The sequence below is a fragment of the Silurus aristotelis genome (assembly GCF_946808225.1).
Source record: "Silurus aristotelis genome assembly, chromosome: 16".
NCBI classification, from domain to species: Eukaryota; Metazoa; Chordata; class Actinopteri; order Siluriformes; family Siluridae; genus Silurus; species Silurus aristotelis.
The window spans coordinates 22,918,882-22,933,668 of record NC_139589.1 but is presented as its reverse complement, the minus strand read 5'-3'; the positions used below and the strand labels follow the sequence as shown (position 1 = coordinate 22,933,668).

The window sequence follows — 14,787 nt, the reverse complement described above, 5'->3', positions numbered from 1 at the left end:
AAATAAAACATCGTTCAGAATCAGATGAAAAATAAAATGGAAATAATGTAAGTTATTTATTATTTCTGTGCGGCCCGGTACCAATTGTCCCAGGGGGGGTTTGGGACCACTGTTTTAAATGACATGGATTTAAGGCTTTAATACACTTGACCTAAAATGTCTAATCATCAGCAAATTACAGGAGTGCCAATAATTTTGTCAGGTGTCAGTTTTTGTCCAGTGTAATTTTTCTCAAATTGTTGAATCATCAACCAAACAAATTTTCAATTTCACGTTCCTGAAAATAACAGATATCCGAGAGTTGATCCAGGTGGACGACGTGATGGAGGATGACTCGCTGAGGTTCGGCCCGAATGGAGGCTTGGTTTTCTGCATGGAATACTTCGCTAGTAATTTTGATTGGCTGGAGGAAACTCTCGGGCATGTTGAGGACGACTACATACTTTTCGACTGCCCAGGTTATTAACGTATCACCTTTTAAGAGCATTATACATTATAGAGGTAATGATGAAGGTAATCATTATACATGAAGGTAAAATAGACAGATGGAGGTAAAAGAACACCAATTTAAACCATAAAAAAAGAATAAATGTCCAGGCTACTGGTCCAAAAAAGTACGTTATTTACATGTTTATTTTGTAGGTCAGATCGAGCTGTACACTCATCTTCCTGTGATGAAGCAGTTAGTCGAGCAGCTCCAGCAGTGGGAGTTTCGCGTGTGTGGCGTCTTTTTGGTTGATTCTCAGTTTATGGTGGAGAGCTTCAAGGTAATGCAACTCTTGAGAGTGTGTTCATTCCCAACACAGCATGATCTTCATCACAGACGATCTGTGAATTCTAAATACTCTGTTTTCCAGTTCATTTCTGGTGTCATGGCAGCTTTGAGTGCGATGGTGTCACTAGAAATACCTCAGGTCAACATCATGACCAAAATGGACCTGCTGAGTCCTAAAGCTAAGAAGGAGATTGAGAAGTAAGTGTTTTTATTTATTTATTTATTTATTTATATATATTAGTTGCACGACGCAACCTCTTACCATAGGTAGAATATAGTGTAATGCAAAAAGACAAAAAGAGAAAGGTGACGTATTGTACATTAACTGCAGGTATCTGGATCCAGATATGTATTCGATGATGGGGGACAGTTCTGTCATGCTGAGGAGCAAAAAATTCCTGAAACTCACCAAAGCAATCTGTGGTTTGGTAAGTCGGCTTTTACAAAGTAGGAATAAGTAGCGATTTAAAGACTCTTAAATGTATATAAATTGGTATATAAATTGATTACCATTTACATTTGGGACTTTTATTGTTTTTTTTGTATCGTATTCGATACTTTGGGCATTTATGGCGATTTACTGATCACAACAATGTTTATTTTATAACAAAAACAAAGACTGATTATTGTATTCGGAATGTCCACTCCTCATCCTCATCATCATCATCATCTTCTCCTAACTGCTCTAAATTCATCCATGAGCACGCCGATGATCATTTCGACACTGTATGTTTGACATCGAAAAAAATAGATGAGTTTCTCCTCTGAATTGGTAAATATAAAGTATAGATTATGACGTGTCGTTTATTCGTTTTACTGAAAAGACAAATATTAGCAAGCTACAACATTACAACAGAAATCACGTATTTAATTTCCACTAGTATGGAATCAGTAAAAAGTGATTTTAAGATTTAGCGTTTGATTAGTTTAATTAAAAATAAAATGTTACATTGGACATTGTAACAGAAATACATGCAATACATTGATGACTAAGCAAAATTATTATATACCCGCTGTATCATATTTTCAACACGATTTTATTATAAAAAATTTTTTTTATATATATATATAAATGTAGTATTAGTTGGTTTAAAAAAAAACTATTAAAAATATTAACACAGCTTTTCTTTTTTTTTTAATCTCAGTTAAAAGTCAATTCATGAAGGCAGCCATATTGGAAATATGCAGACTGCAGAGCATAGGTACATCCAATAGGGGGCAGAAGACAAGTCTCAAATAGCCCTGTTAATGCAGGTGACCCTAATTATATGCCCCGCTTCATATCTATAAGTACTGCATTATCACTTCATCCCCATATGTTACACACATTGTTACTGCTGTATATCGTACGTGACCCACAATACTGCTATATGCACTACATTCACTCTCGCACTGTATGTATATTGTCCTATTTAATACTCATTGCTTATATTGTTTAATTTTGTTTTTGTCTTCTATAGTCCAAGCTAAATTTATAGTGGTATTTATGTCTGTACCTTTGAGAGTCACCATATATATAAAATCTGAATCAGGTTTATTGGCCAAGTATATATATATAATTTTGTTTTTGTTAGATTGATGACTACAGCATGGTGCGTTTCCTGCCCTTTGATCGCACTGATGATGAAGGCATCAGCATTGTTCTCCAGCACATTGACTTCTCCATACAGTACGGTGAGGACCTGGAGTTTAAGGAGCCCAAGGTAGGTACATTTCGAGTCGTATAGAGCTGTGTGGAATGTGATAAGCCCCAAGGTTTATAAAAAATCAAATCTTGTAAATCCTAATCTAACACAGTCGAGTAAGTTTATTGAGATCAGGACGTGCTGTGACCCTCAGAAACCTGCTGACGACTGGATATAGAAATAAAATAAAATAAAAAAAAGGCCAAAATACACAAAAATAAAATGACACAAAATAGAAGCTTAAAAATTATATTAATCATGTGTATTAAAACAAGCGTTTTCATATAAATAAATATGAGGCAGCATATAATACTTAATAAACTTGCACTCATGCTGCATCATGGGAATTCCTAGGTCAGTGGGGTAAACATTTTTTATATATATATATATATATATATATAATGTATATCGTGATTATTACATGAGTCATGGGTGTGTTTTTTTTTTTTTATTATTTTTATTTTTTTAAACAATAAATAATTTATAATATGGTCATTATTTCACCAAATTATGACTTTTATCGTTTCTAGGAGCTTGATGAGGAACCTGGCAACCAGAATTATGATGAGTTTTTCCAAGACCGAGTGGATTCCTAAACCCCAGGAGCGCACGGCCACCAGAGAGCCTGGATGTAAAGCGAGAATGCTCAAGAATTATATTGTTTTTATGTCTGTCTGAATAATTATCTAACCTATTATGCTCTTTGCTCATGTATTGGTTATAGACATAACATATGACATTCTATAAGTTGTAATGTAAAATATTTTTTCAATAAAATCTTTTGGAAAAACAATACACAATGTGTGATCAATCAGAACTAGTTTTGACTCCAGAGTCATGATGAGAATTATTTGTATCTGCTTGTGCACCACTTTGATCAGGTCCTGATGCTCAGTAATGACATGGTTACCATTGTTATAATTTGGGTTCAGGTGGAGCCAGAGGCTACTCTGGGAACATGGGGTTTGAAATGGGAATAATATATGGCATGTTTGGGATGGTAATTTATCACATGGGATTGTGAACATTGTATATACAGTATGTACAGTAATCTGAATTTGATATTTATCTGTGATTCACAAACCTCATTTTAAGAGCTAGTCGAAAACATAGAAGATCTTCTGGGTTTTCTGACATGAACAAGCCTTTGAGACAGAGGCATTTACACTTTCAAAACATGGCAAAATTATTGGCACTGTCAAAAATTAATGCAGTGTCAGCAGTTGTCAGGAAACAGACGTTTACATGAATTGTAGGGTTCATGTGTGTGTACATGTCTTGCTCAAGATATTTCCAACCCCTTGCTCTCATGATTATTAGTATCAATAAAAGCAAAATAGCAATACATATCAATACTATCAATAAGCAAAAGATTGTTTAATTTGTTTGAATTTTTTTTATTTTATTTTGTATCTGTGGTAAAAAATACAGTAAAGCTCAAAAAGCCTAGGAATACATAGAAAGATATATAATCATAATGTCATATCATAATACGTTAATCTGTTAAAACCACCTTAATCTACAGTCTTAATCTAAATTTCCACTTATATATACAATCATCATATACATAGAAACACTATATTATTATTATTGTTTTTACCTCCTTAATACACCTTAACATACATTTCTCAGATACACTTTTGTAAATAGTAACAAAGATTTCTTTTTTATTGTACCCTCTTTCTCATTGTGATCTGTGAACTGCTGACTGCTGTAACATTACAATTTCCCTTTGGGATAAATAAAGCTATCTATCTATCTATCTGTCTATCTATCTATCTATCTATCTATCTGTCTGTCTGTCTGTCTGTCTATCTGTCTGTCTGTCTGTCTGTCTGTCTGTCTGTCTGTCTGTCTGTCTGTCTGTCTGTTATTGTGTCTAGACGTTGCTGCCCCCTTCAGGACAACACGAGTAACAGCACAGGAATTTACACCTCGGCTAGTTCCGGTATCGCTGTGTTGGGTGGGACAGCGGAAGCGGTATTTTTTTCCACTGCTCAGACATTAACCGAATTCCTTCCAAAAACCAGAAAACATTTTTAAAATGCCGGTAAGTAAAGTCATCCCTTTAATATAAGCGACAGAAGACGTTTCTTTAAACGCCTTTAATGAGCGTGTAGCAGCCTGTAGCTAGCGAGCTTACTGAATTAGCCAGTTCAGCTAGTCGTTTTATCCACCTTCCAGATTTATTTATCTTTAATCTCACTGGATTCTTAAACTGTGGGATTTGTTTATACAGTGGTTTACTGGTTTACTCTTTAAAACAATAGAAGTGCATGTTTTTAATGCAGTGTCTCAAAAGCCCAGTTGCTGTAAAGCTTGTTTTTTCATTGGGTTTTGCAAATATAAATGACTAAAATCGATATCAATGCAAAGACATTGCATTCATTTTTCTGATGCATTGGTTTTGTGAATGATTTGCAGGCTTATCATTCGAGTCTGATGGATGATGACACCAAAATGGTGGGGAATATGGCACTGTTGCCCCTCAGAACTCAGTTTAAAGGACCTGCTCCGAAAGAAAGTAAGAGATCTTTAACTATATTTCTGAACCTGTGTATATTATGGAGGTTGTGTAGATGTTTTTCGAAGAGCTGCACCATTTCTTCCTTAAATGGTCTTCAACCTCGCTTGATTCGTCCGCTGTGCGTAAAGTTCCTGCTTCCTGTTTTTTGCTCTTTCCTCTTTCAGCTAGAGACACTGACATCATTGACGAAGCCATCTACTACTTTAAAGCCAACGTGTTCTTCAAGAATTATGAAATTAAGGTACAAATGAGACACTGGAAGCAAAAGATAGATCAGGGGGGAAAACTGCACACATGCCTCAACATGCAGTTCTGTCTCCATTGGTTCTGGCAGCACTTTTCTTTTTCATCTCGTGCATATTCTTACTTTTTTATTTTTTTTCAGAACGAGGCAGACCGAACGTTGATCTACGTCACTCTGTACATCTCCGAATGCCTCAAGAAGCTGCAGAAGGTGAGTCGGGTGTCGGCAAGGAGCAGGACAAGGAGATTTGCTCTTGCAGGAAATATTCAAGGATGTTATTTCAGTGTTGAAGATATTAAATAAGCTTCAGCCCTTTGTGATTTTTAGAATTCTATTCATAGGTCAGCAGAGTTTTCCTTTAAAGTAGTCTTCAGCATCTTCTAGTGCAACGTGTTGAACTCGTCTTTGCGTTTGCTCCACAGTGCAGCTCAAAAGGCCAAGGAGAGAAGGAAATGTACACACTTGGAATCACCAACTTCCCTATCCCAGGAGAGCCAGGATTCCCTCTCAATGCTATGTATCTTAAACCTACCAACAGGCAGGAAGAAGGTACGCCACACAACACTTCATTACTTCTCAATCACAATGATGCAGGTTTCAGTCAATTTCCTCCAACTCAGGCAGATCCACAGGACTGTCCTGTGTATAGGCTGTTTGTTCTCTTATCTAGTGTTTATTTCTGTTGTTTTATGGAGCTCTTCGGTTCAGAAGGAAGATTGTTTTGTTTCACTGTGGTCTGTACTGCATATGCTTCAAATGACCAGAAAGCCACTTGAGCTGATCGATCTCTATCTATCTCTCTATCTCTATCTATCTATCTATCTATCTATCTATCTATCTATCTATCTATCTATCTATCTATCTATCTATCTATCTATCTATCTATCTATCTCTATCTATCTATCTATCTACAATAGACTGTATATGGGTAATATGAGGTCTGAAAACTTTTGGTGATTTGTTTGATATAATATTTAATTTTATTTCTTTGAATTCTATGGTTTGTGTATTAGCAAATAATAATAATAATCGTCTGGTCATTATCAGGTTTTAGCATGTGGTGAATACATCCTTACATGAGGTCCAGACCTTAACCCAACTGAAGTGCTACCTCAGGATCTTAAGAGAGCTGTGCATAAACGAATACTTCAACCAATTGCTGTGGACGGTGGTTCTACAAGTTACTTCGCCATTTTGGCTTTATTTATGTAAAACTAAAGACCACCTGCTAAAGATTAGATGATTTGCATGACATCCTGGTACTTGAAACTGTAGGGTTGGAAGGGGGTCGCTTCAGTTTTTCACACGACTGCAACCATCGCAGCAGTTATTCTAAGCCGTTCAAATACTGTGTAAAATTTACAAACTGTCCAAAAGCCGTTCCCATATTTCGGGATTGTGTTAAAAGTAAATATGTACACAAAAATGAGTAACTACAGGGAATTAAGGAATTAAATCCGAGTGCATATTATACCGAACGCGGCTTTGAGTCCAGCTCAGTACAGCCGTAGCTTTCTGTAGTGCTTTGACCTGTAATCTTATCAGCGTCCACTCCCTTTGTGTTCGTTCTTATCTCCATGTAGAGAACATGAGGGCTTACCTGCAGCAGATTCGTCAGGAAACAGGCATCAGACTGTGCGAGAAAGTGTTCGACCCACAGACAGACAAACCAAGCAAGGTAAGATGGTTTATTAAAGATATGTTCAATTACTTCTATACCTTTTGTAGCTGATGTGATTTCTCCTCATATTGTCCAGTTTATTATTCTTATCTTTGTTACTGACTGTGGTCCACTATAGAACCAGAGCTGACCTCATATTCTTTTAGTGCTGATACAAGTGCGCTATATACTGGCAAAAGTTTGCGGACACCTGGTCATAAGAACAGTATGTGCTTTTTAAGCATTGTATTTCACAATTAGTTCCAGTTTGCACTTATTCCCTCCACTCTTCTGGGAAGGTGTTCCACTAGATTTTGGATTGTGCTTGTGGACATTTGAGTTCTTAGAGTACACTTTGTGATAAGTTTGCAGAAGAACCACATCTGGCAGGAAAGGTCTCAATACGTTTGTCCATATAGTGTGTATCAGGTATCACAATCCTGCTACAGTGACCTTGAATCGTTATAAAACTAATCGCTGATATTTTTTTTTTCTCCACAGTGGTGGGTGTGCTTTGTAAAGAAACAGTTCATGAACAAGAGCCTGTCTGCTCCTGGTCAGTAAAAGGCAACTGGGAATTTTCTGTTTTCCATCCATGTGGAACGTGGGTGGAAATGTTATTCCTGGGGGTTTTTTTTGGGGGGTTTACTTGCAATAGATACCAGATCTAAGAATACTTTTTTTAATATACATTTGATTTCTTGTTCTCATACACCATGTGTGTACAAGGTAATCAAATAAAAGCTGGAAAAAAAAATACCTGTTTTTTATACTACAAATTCTTGAATCGACCAATTCATCAGGGCATATAGTTTTTCCGGGTTGCATCTGTTTCTGGAGGCGAATCGCCGACACCACATTCTGTTTATTTTGACATGGGAGACTGCATGCTGTACCTCCTTCGTGTTGGTTCATAGTGAATGTTCGAAAGTTAAACAGATAAAATGGAAAATTAAATTTAATTATTAGTAGAAGTTGAATTAAATAAACAATAACGAGTTAAATGCTTTAGAAGTAATGTTACAAATGGAATCTTTTCAGTTTCACATAAATGCGGTCATGCGTCAATGGCCATCTTTATTGAAATTTTTTTTTTTATTATTAGGTTCAGTAATATTTTATTTGGAATGTTTTAAAAAAAAAAAAAAAAAAAAAATCCATCAAGCTGATTAATCGGTTATTGGCAAATACGAGCCAACCAATCTATCGGTCGACCTCTAGATTTTAATTCTTCCAATTTGGGATGAACGTGTGTTCAAGCTGGCTTTCGATTCTAAACGTTATTCCGTAGCCACAAAAATCGTTTTGCATTTGAAAAAAAAACGAGTGGAAACTGAGAACAAGAACCACAGATGTTTTACAAAAGGTCATAAAGTAAATCATATGAGAGCGAACACATGACAAACTATTTGACTTTTAGGCAAAACGCTTTAATGAGCAACAAATGGACAAAAGATTTAAAAACTACTACAGTGTGAGCTGTATGTAAAAGGTTGACTGCTTTCAAGCCGCATGTAGCCACAAATGAATAAAAATTAAGTGATGGAAAAACAAAAGCAATTCTTAGATTGACATGGCTATAATACAACATATTTACAGTCAATATTTTACACAATGTCCTCTCAAAGATTCTAATTTCGAGGAATTCAACTCTCTCCTGTACAGGAGGATAAATTAAGGCAGCACGGAGCTCATGGACTTGTTTTTAGAACGTTTTGAGCGTTTTTGGGTATGAGGATCTGAACAATGGAGTGTAAAACCGAGAAAATTGCATAAGTGGCTTTGCACCGTAGTTTATGGCTCAGTGTCAAAATTGTCATGCGTTAAAATAAATCATAAATCAAACAATAAATAAGTCTCTCTTACACACACACACACACACACACACACACTTCATAACCACACACAGATTTTTATCCTTGTGAGTGAAACCCCTGTGCAGAATAACAGACATTGTATTCCAAGCTGTAGAGAAGAAGAAAAGAAATTCCATCAGTATTTCACGATGAGGTCTTACATACGTTCTATACAATTTTGTGGTAAGTTTGGGGAAGAACCACATTAGGCAGGAATGCAGGTGTCCCAATACATTCATCTATATAGTGTGTATTGTTTTATAACTATTAGACATACAATTATGAATTCTTCTCAAATATCCAACTCTAGGTCATGTAACCTGGATGGATAGATGGATAGATTTACCATTTACGTGAATCTTTTAATGAGGGGAAGATCTAGTCGAAAGCCATCTCCTGGCTTTTTCTCACACAGCGGGCTACTTTCCTTTTGAACTCTCCACTGGGATCCTCTCGCCATTCTTTCTGTCAACACACACACACACACACACACACACACACACACACACACACACGCGTATCATTCAAGCGCTCTTCACACCAACCTCATGGTGAAGTTCAATCGTGCCGATATCTAGCCTTACAGCGGCATCCACGTTGGCTGGCGAATCTCCGTTCGGGTCTGCTAGCATGGAGATGACGCTGATCATGATGGTTTCGACGGTGTGGATCGGCAGCCATCGCTCTTCAGGCTTCTCGTAGCCAAACTTGTCCTCACCTGGCTCGTGTAGGATCGAGATGCAGACGTCTCCGTTCTTCGCGACTGAAGGTGGGGGTTTCAGAATCACATCATGAATAATGACTACTGCTTTAAGAAGCAGTTTGGTTCGAAAACTTGTGCAAAAGGTAATTATTTGAGGACTCCAACAACTAAAGATTTTTTCTTTTCATGTCAGACTTTGAGTGGTCAGATATAAATCAGTTTTAACCTGCATGCTTCTCTGTACCTTCCAGACCAGTTGTCAGTTGTTTAAATAAAGCGCACTTACCATTAGGATGCCAGATTTCTGTAATAAATGTCATCTTTGGAGGACGGTGTGGGTAGTCATGAGGAAAGGTGAGGGTCGCTTTGAAAAAACCACCCTCGCTATTACAAGAAAAAAAAAAAAAAAAAAACATTGCTTGAAGTTCTTTGGATCTTCATAACGACTGGGAGCGTTAAGACTTCTTTACTCACTCAAATACTTACAACAACGTATCAGCTGGACCAATAATCACGACCTCCCACTGATAGATATCGTCATCGTCGATCAGACCAGCAGAAAAGCCCTCAACTGGGTTCTTATTGAGTTCTGTAATCAAATACAATCAAATCATTTTGATTGAATCAGAGATCAACTGCTTTCCTGATAAACCTCTTTGAATACACTAACAGAGAAATATATTCACACCATCATTGTATCGTAATTTAATTTGTTGGTCTGATTTGTAACGATGGTAATTTGTTTGGAAACGTAACAAGATAATAGTCGTGTATAAAGTTGCCCACTCACGCGTTACAACAAAACAGCGCCTATCTGATTGGCTGACAGCGCCTGACGTCGAGCAAACAGCCAATCGCAGCCAAGGAGGCGGGACTTGTTCGCAACGTAGTGAGTACAATATGAATAAACCTACGATTCAACCTATATTTAGAAAACAATATAAATTTTCACCTGATATCGATAATAAGAATAACAATGAATTTACATCTCTGTAAATCTCAATCAAACTATAGACGTGTTTTAGCAACCCGAAATAGCCTAACAAACCACGTTTAGATTTTCACGTGTTTTTTTCCTCTGTTTATTCCAATTTATGTAGCATTACTAGCTATAAATAAGCCACGAAAAGTAAGCCTGAAAAAAACTTAAATTACCTGATAATTGTTTTCTAAGAAGAAGCGACGACTGTTCGGTCATTTTCAATAATTATGTGACAAAAAACACTTTTAAGTAGATGAAGGGAAAAAAAATAGCGAACTTCAAAATCGTGCCTTCTTGTTTCGCCTTCTATCGGCTGCTGTCGCTTGATTGACGTTTTAGTCGACCAATCAGGGTAGAGACCCGCCCCAAAGTTGAGATTTCAATCATGTGGCGAATACGCACGTCAATGCGCATGCGGCAAATTTCAAGCGCCATGTTTTTTTTTTTCTTGCACATGCGCACAAGAAGCTTGAAACTTGCCGCATGCGTTTTATTAAACGTTTATTTCAAGATAGCTTAATGCTAAGTAGTTTTACAATAAATGATGCCCATGAAAGATTAACATAAGTCCTAAAAAACAAATGTTTAAAGTTTGTGGGAGCGTTTTAAGATTTTCTAGAAGGCATTAGATGTTCAGCATTTTAATGGTTTGGGGAGCTTTGCGTTTTCTAAAAAGTCGTTTTTTAATTAAATTGGTTGTGGAAATTGTAGTTAAACTAACTTTGTTATTATATGATTTATAAATCATAAACCAGGAAATCGACTGAGCAGACATTTGTAGTAATATCAAATGTCCACTAGGTGGTACACTACTCACATTCAACGTTTAATACCAGGTCCAGACAGTGTCTTACTGGACAGTTTTGAAAAAAATGTAGGTACAAAAACTATTTTAGCTGATCATAATGCATCATCAGAAGGGATAAAGATATCTTTTGCTCACGAAATATACATCTATCTCTCTTTCTTACCTCCACTTCTTATCCTGAGGGCTTTATTATCTCCTGATTCCTTGCATTTGCGTTTTTCCAGGTCTATATAAGGCCTGTGTGTGGCTGAATGCCCAGACACTGACAGCAAACATAGCCTTAATATGGAAGAGGGTGGTTTAGCAGTCTCATTTCTTATCCAGAACACCAAAACAACAGGATTAGCTTTTTTCTGGTTGATAAAACAGTTCGAGTTGTCATGTTTTTGAGTTGCGTACATCAAAACGGACATTTGATGGGCCGTGTTTCGCTGAATTCTTTATGCTGTTTGGTCCGAAGGTGTTGAATCATTCTTTATTTTATAACAGCATCTCTGGGTGGTTCTGGCTATAAGACAAATCACATGTTTATTTAAGCATACTTTAAAAACGGATGAACTAATAAACAGATAATGTTGTGGTTTAATAGAAATAAATGTAAAACCATTTGTCATGTGAGGTTTTGTGTTTATATGGAAGGAGTCTCCAGTATCAGTAACAGAAAAGTCTATTCCAGATGTGTTTCATTTCCTAATTCTGATATATATGGTCAAATAATATTCATTAATCACACAAATGTCTTACAACATAACAGTTACAGAAAATCCTTTACACCATGGCATCCCATGGTACTCAGGCCAAAATGCTTTATACGCAGCTCTCGTTTTAATGAATGCTCCTCTATACTGGACTGCTGAATGGACGCTTTTCCTCAGGCCTGCTGCAGTTAAAGTGTCAGTCATTAGGTGAAAGATAAAAAGCTTGAGTGACTGTTGGTTGAAATACATGAACAAGAATCTAAGATTTTTTATTTATTTATTTCTCTTTGTCCTAATTTAAATTTCCATGCATGCAGTGGGGGATAGCAAAACATGTCTATCCTGTATTTCCGACCCGCTACTTGATTTATTGCCTTGTTTTTTTCAATGCAATTCAATTTTACAAATCAAAATATTAAAGTATAGGACCTAAAATTAATCTCTCACAGAAATGACACATTTTGTTAAGTGTTTTTCATCTGTGATTTCTGAGTAATTAGTTTAAGGGTGAAATGCATGAAAGCGCATTGTAAGTGCATTGAAAATTATACTTTACATTCACAATGTGAATGTGATCTCTTGTGATTACTTGAAAATAATTGTATTTTGATTTTAAAATATCATGTAAAAAAAATTTGTAAAAAAAAACAATTTATAAAAAGGAAAGGAAAAGAAGCATGTTTGTGATACATAGATTATGTGAAAAGAAATTCATATTGACAAATATATATATTTTCATTAAATAAAATCACACTCAAAAATGACAGCACATGTAAATAATAATAATAATAATAATAATAATAAATGATATTGTAAAAATATCACATTTGAATATTTAATTGTGTGATTTTCTGTGTATTTTTTTTTATTTACATACTAATCTTATGACCCTATATATATTATATATTAATTATTATATCATATAATATATATCATTTAAAAAAAATAGTTTTGAAGAGAAGAATTAACACAAAGTTGACTGTAAAAGAAACCTGTGCCAGATCTAGCTGTACCTCTCCCCATGACAATCCCTGTGGTGTCAAAACTAATTCAGCATGCTCATATCTCTTTATCTGTTCTCGTGGTGTGTCGGAATGATTGCAGACTCTTTGTGTTCGGAGGTAATCTTATAACTTGTTTTATCAGTGTCACAGCATGTAGTGGGTGAGTGTCGTATCACCAGTGTCCAAATATAACCGCATTCCTCCAGAAACAGGCTACAGGTGTTTCTCAAACTTCACACTAATTCTGAGTGAATGACTGTAGTCAGTCCCCAAAAATGACTAAGCAATTGAAGATTAACAAGCCTGAAGTTTCAAGTCAAAGTTTGTCTCGGTGTTGCTCCGATTTCACCTCATGACCTTCAATACAATTTCAATGTATTTTTATTGCACTTTTAACAATGGCCATTGTCTCAAAGCAGCTTTACACAGATAATGTGGTAAGAAAGAATTAATAAGTTCTATATAAGCATAGGTTTGTCCCTAATGAGCGACCCTGTGGTGACTGTGTAAAGGAAAAACTTCCCGAGATGGCATAAGGATGAATGAAACCTTGTGAGGAACCAGACTCAAGAGGAAACCTTATCCTCATCCTCATCAGGGTTGCACCGAATATCCATTTCTCCCAGCTAAACGATGTTAAGGTGCAGCGACGGTGATCAAATACAAACTGTAGTACAGAGTCAAATTCATTCTTAAAGCTCCTGTGTTACTCCGTATTTTCATGGATCCCCAGGTTGTTGATGACCTTCAACCTGATTCCCAGGTTGTTGATAAATGCTCCATCTCAAACCAATTAACCTCCTGATTTATGACTACGTTGTCATTTTGCCCTTGTGGAACTCTTTCAACAATGAATCAAATAAAATGCATATTAAATCAGTCAAGAATCGTGTGAGCCCTTTTCCGAGAAAACTATTTGCTGATAGGCCACATTTTGATCTTGAATAGATTTTTTTTCCCCCTGATGTATGCTTTACTTTTAATATACATAATTTAATGATGTATATTATTACACACAATATATTAAAGACCATTTTGTGCTAGGCTGAACATCCTGAGCGAAGGAATCCATGGTGTCTGGAACACACACAGGGTTGATAATGTGGGGGAGATCCTGTGACTGTACATGTGATGGTGATCAACTTTAGATCGAGAGGAAAGATCTCAAATCATCATTGTGGGTTTATTACGACGCTGTCACGTTTTTACAAAGCATGGTCATGACGGGAATCAATTATTAAAATGATTTCACTGAATTAGAAAGATTATATTTCATGTGCATTTATAATATATTATTACTTATTGTCTTATATATATAATATAGTATTACTTATTACTAGTGTTGTGATTTATAGTGAGTCACAATAAGAAAATTAATTTATTCATTGATTATTTATGATTTATAGGTCGATGATGTATACATTTTGATGATATTAAAGTCAACATAATCCTGAAATGTCATATTAGTGATAATATCATATTAGTATGCATGTATTAATCTATTTATTCATTTTCTATCGCTTTTCAATGTGAATTAAATGCATATTTTACTCATAAACCAAAACTTTTTTATTATGGGACTATTTTATCATTATATTATTCTTTAATAAATCGTAGATTTTTCTTTTCATTCATTAATATTTACAGCACGTTTTCTAGCCGACATTGTGTCACGATGTCGACGTCATGAGACCGGGGAGATCAGCTGATCCAATCACAGCCGACTGACGTAGCAGGAGCTACGATCTCATTGGACGGTTGCTACTTCTATACCGCGCGGCTTCATTCTAGAACAGTCGACACGTGACCACCAACTGAGTGCTTTGATCTTCAGATTAGCCGCGA

General features: G+C 36.0%; 3 protein-coding genes across 5 annotated transcripts in view; 2 read left to right on the top strand and 1 right to left on the bottom strand.

Annotated features, from left to right (window-relative positions):
- Positions 1–3,255, top strand: part of gpn3 (GPN-loop GTPase 3) — a 5,336-nt gene extending 2,081 nt beyond the window's left edge. Inside the window, exons 3-8 of one of the 2 annotated variants that reach the window (XR_014537120.1) lie at positions 291–458; positions 643–767; positions 858–973; positions 1,107–1,232; positions 2,236–2,478; positions 2,991–3,255. Coding sequence is in view for 1 of the 2 variants with exons in the window: in XM_083563754.1 (XP_083419880.1) it covers positions 291–458; positions 643–767; positions 858–973; positions 1,107–1,203; positions 2,350–2,478; positions 2,991–3,056 (701 nt within the window). In the remaining variant the exon portion in view is untranslated. The remainder of the gene's footprint in view (positions 1–290; positions 459–642; positions 768–857; positions 974–1,106; positions 1,233–2,235; positions 2,479–2,990) is intronic. The other variant, XM_083563754.1, reaches the window with a different exon arrangement.
- Positions 3,256–4,370: 1,115 nt separating this feature from the next.
- On the top strand, positions 4,371–7,909 carry arpc3 (actin related protein 2/3 complex, subunit 3). Of its 2 annotated transcripts, none has more exons than XM_083563756.1 (7): positions 4,371–4,510; positions 4,885–4,984; positions 5,152–5,228; positions 5,373–5,441; positions 5,654–5,780; positions 6,815–6,909; positions 7,393–7,909. In XM_083563756.1, the coding sequence occupies exons 1-7, from the start codon at positions 4,505–4,507 to the stop codon at positions 7,453–7,455; spliced, it is 537 nt and encodes a 178-aa protein (XP_083419882.1). In that variant the 5' UTR covers positions 4,371–4,504; the 3' UTR covers positions 7,456–7,909. The 2 variants fall into 2 exon arrangements, with proteins under 2 accessions (XP_083419882.1, XP_083419883.1); XM_083563757.1 differs by having other exon boundaries at positions 4,385–4,514.
- Positions 7,910–8,305: 396 nt separating this feature from the next.
- On the bottom strand, positions 8,306–10,797 carry ube2g1b (ubiquitin-conjugating enzyme E2G 1b). The gene is made up of 6 exons (XM_083563758.1): positions 10,606–10,797; positions 9,937–10,039; positions 9,737–9,834; positions 9,332–9,510; positions 9,094–9,212; positions 8,306–8,856 (listed from the first exon to the last, which is right to left on the bottom strand). Exons 1-5 carry the CDS (start codon positions 10,646–10,648, stop codon positions 9,126–9,128), a joined length of 510 nt encoding a protein of 169 aa, XP_083419884.1. The 5' UTR covers positions 10,649–10,797; the 3' UTR covers positions 8,306–8,856; positions 9,094–9,125.
- Between the last annotated feature and the right edge of the window lie 3,990 nt (positions 10,798–14,787).

Coding starts and splice junctions, on each gene's coding strand:
- arpc3 (XM_083563756.1), top strand. Junction 4,985..5,151: donor AGGACCTGCTCCGAAAGAAA/GTAAGAGATCTT, acceptor TTCCTCTTTCAG/CTAGAGACACTGACATCATT. Junction 5,229..5,372: donor TCAAGAATTATGAAATTAAG/GTACAAATGAGA, acceptor ATTTTTTTTCAG/AACGAGGCAGACCGAACGTT.
- ube2g1b (XM_083563758.1), bottom strand. CDS start 10,648: ATGACCGAACAGTCGTCGCTTCTTCTTAGAAAACAATTATCAG. Junction 9,835..9,936: donor GGTCCAGCTGATACGTTGTT/GTAAGTATTTGA, acceptor TTCTTGTAATAG/CGAGGGTGGTTTTTTCAAAG. Junction 9,213..9,331: donor CAGCCAACGTGGATGCCGCT/GTAAGGCTAGAT, acceptor GTGTGTTGACAG/AAAGAATGGCGAGAGGATCC.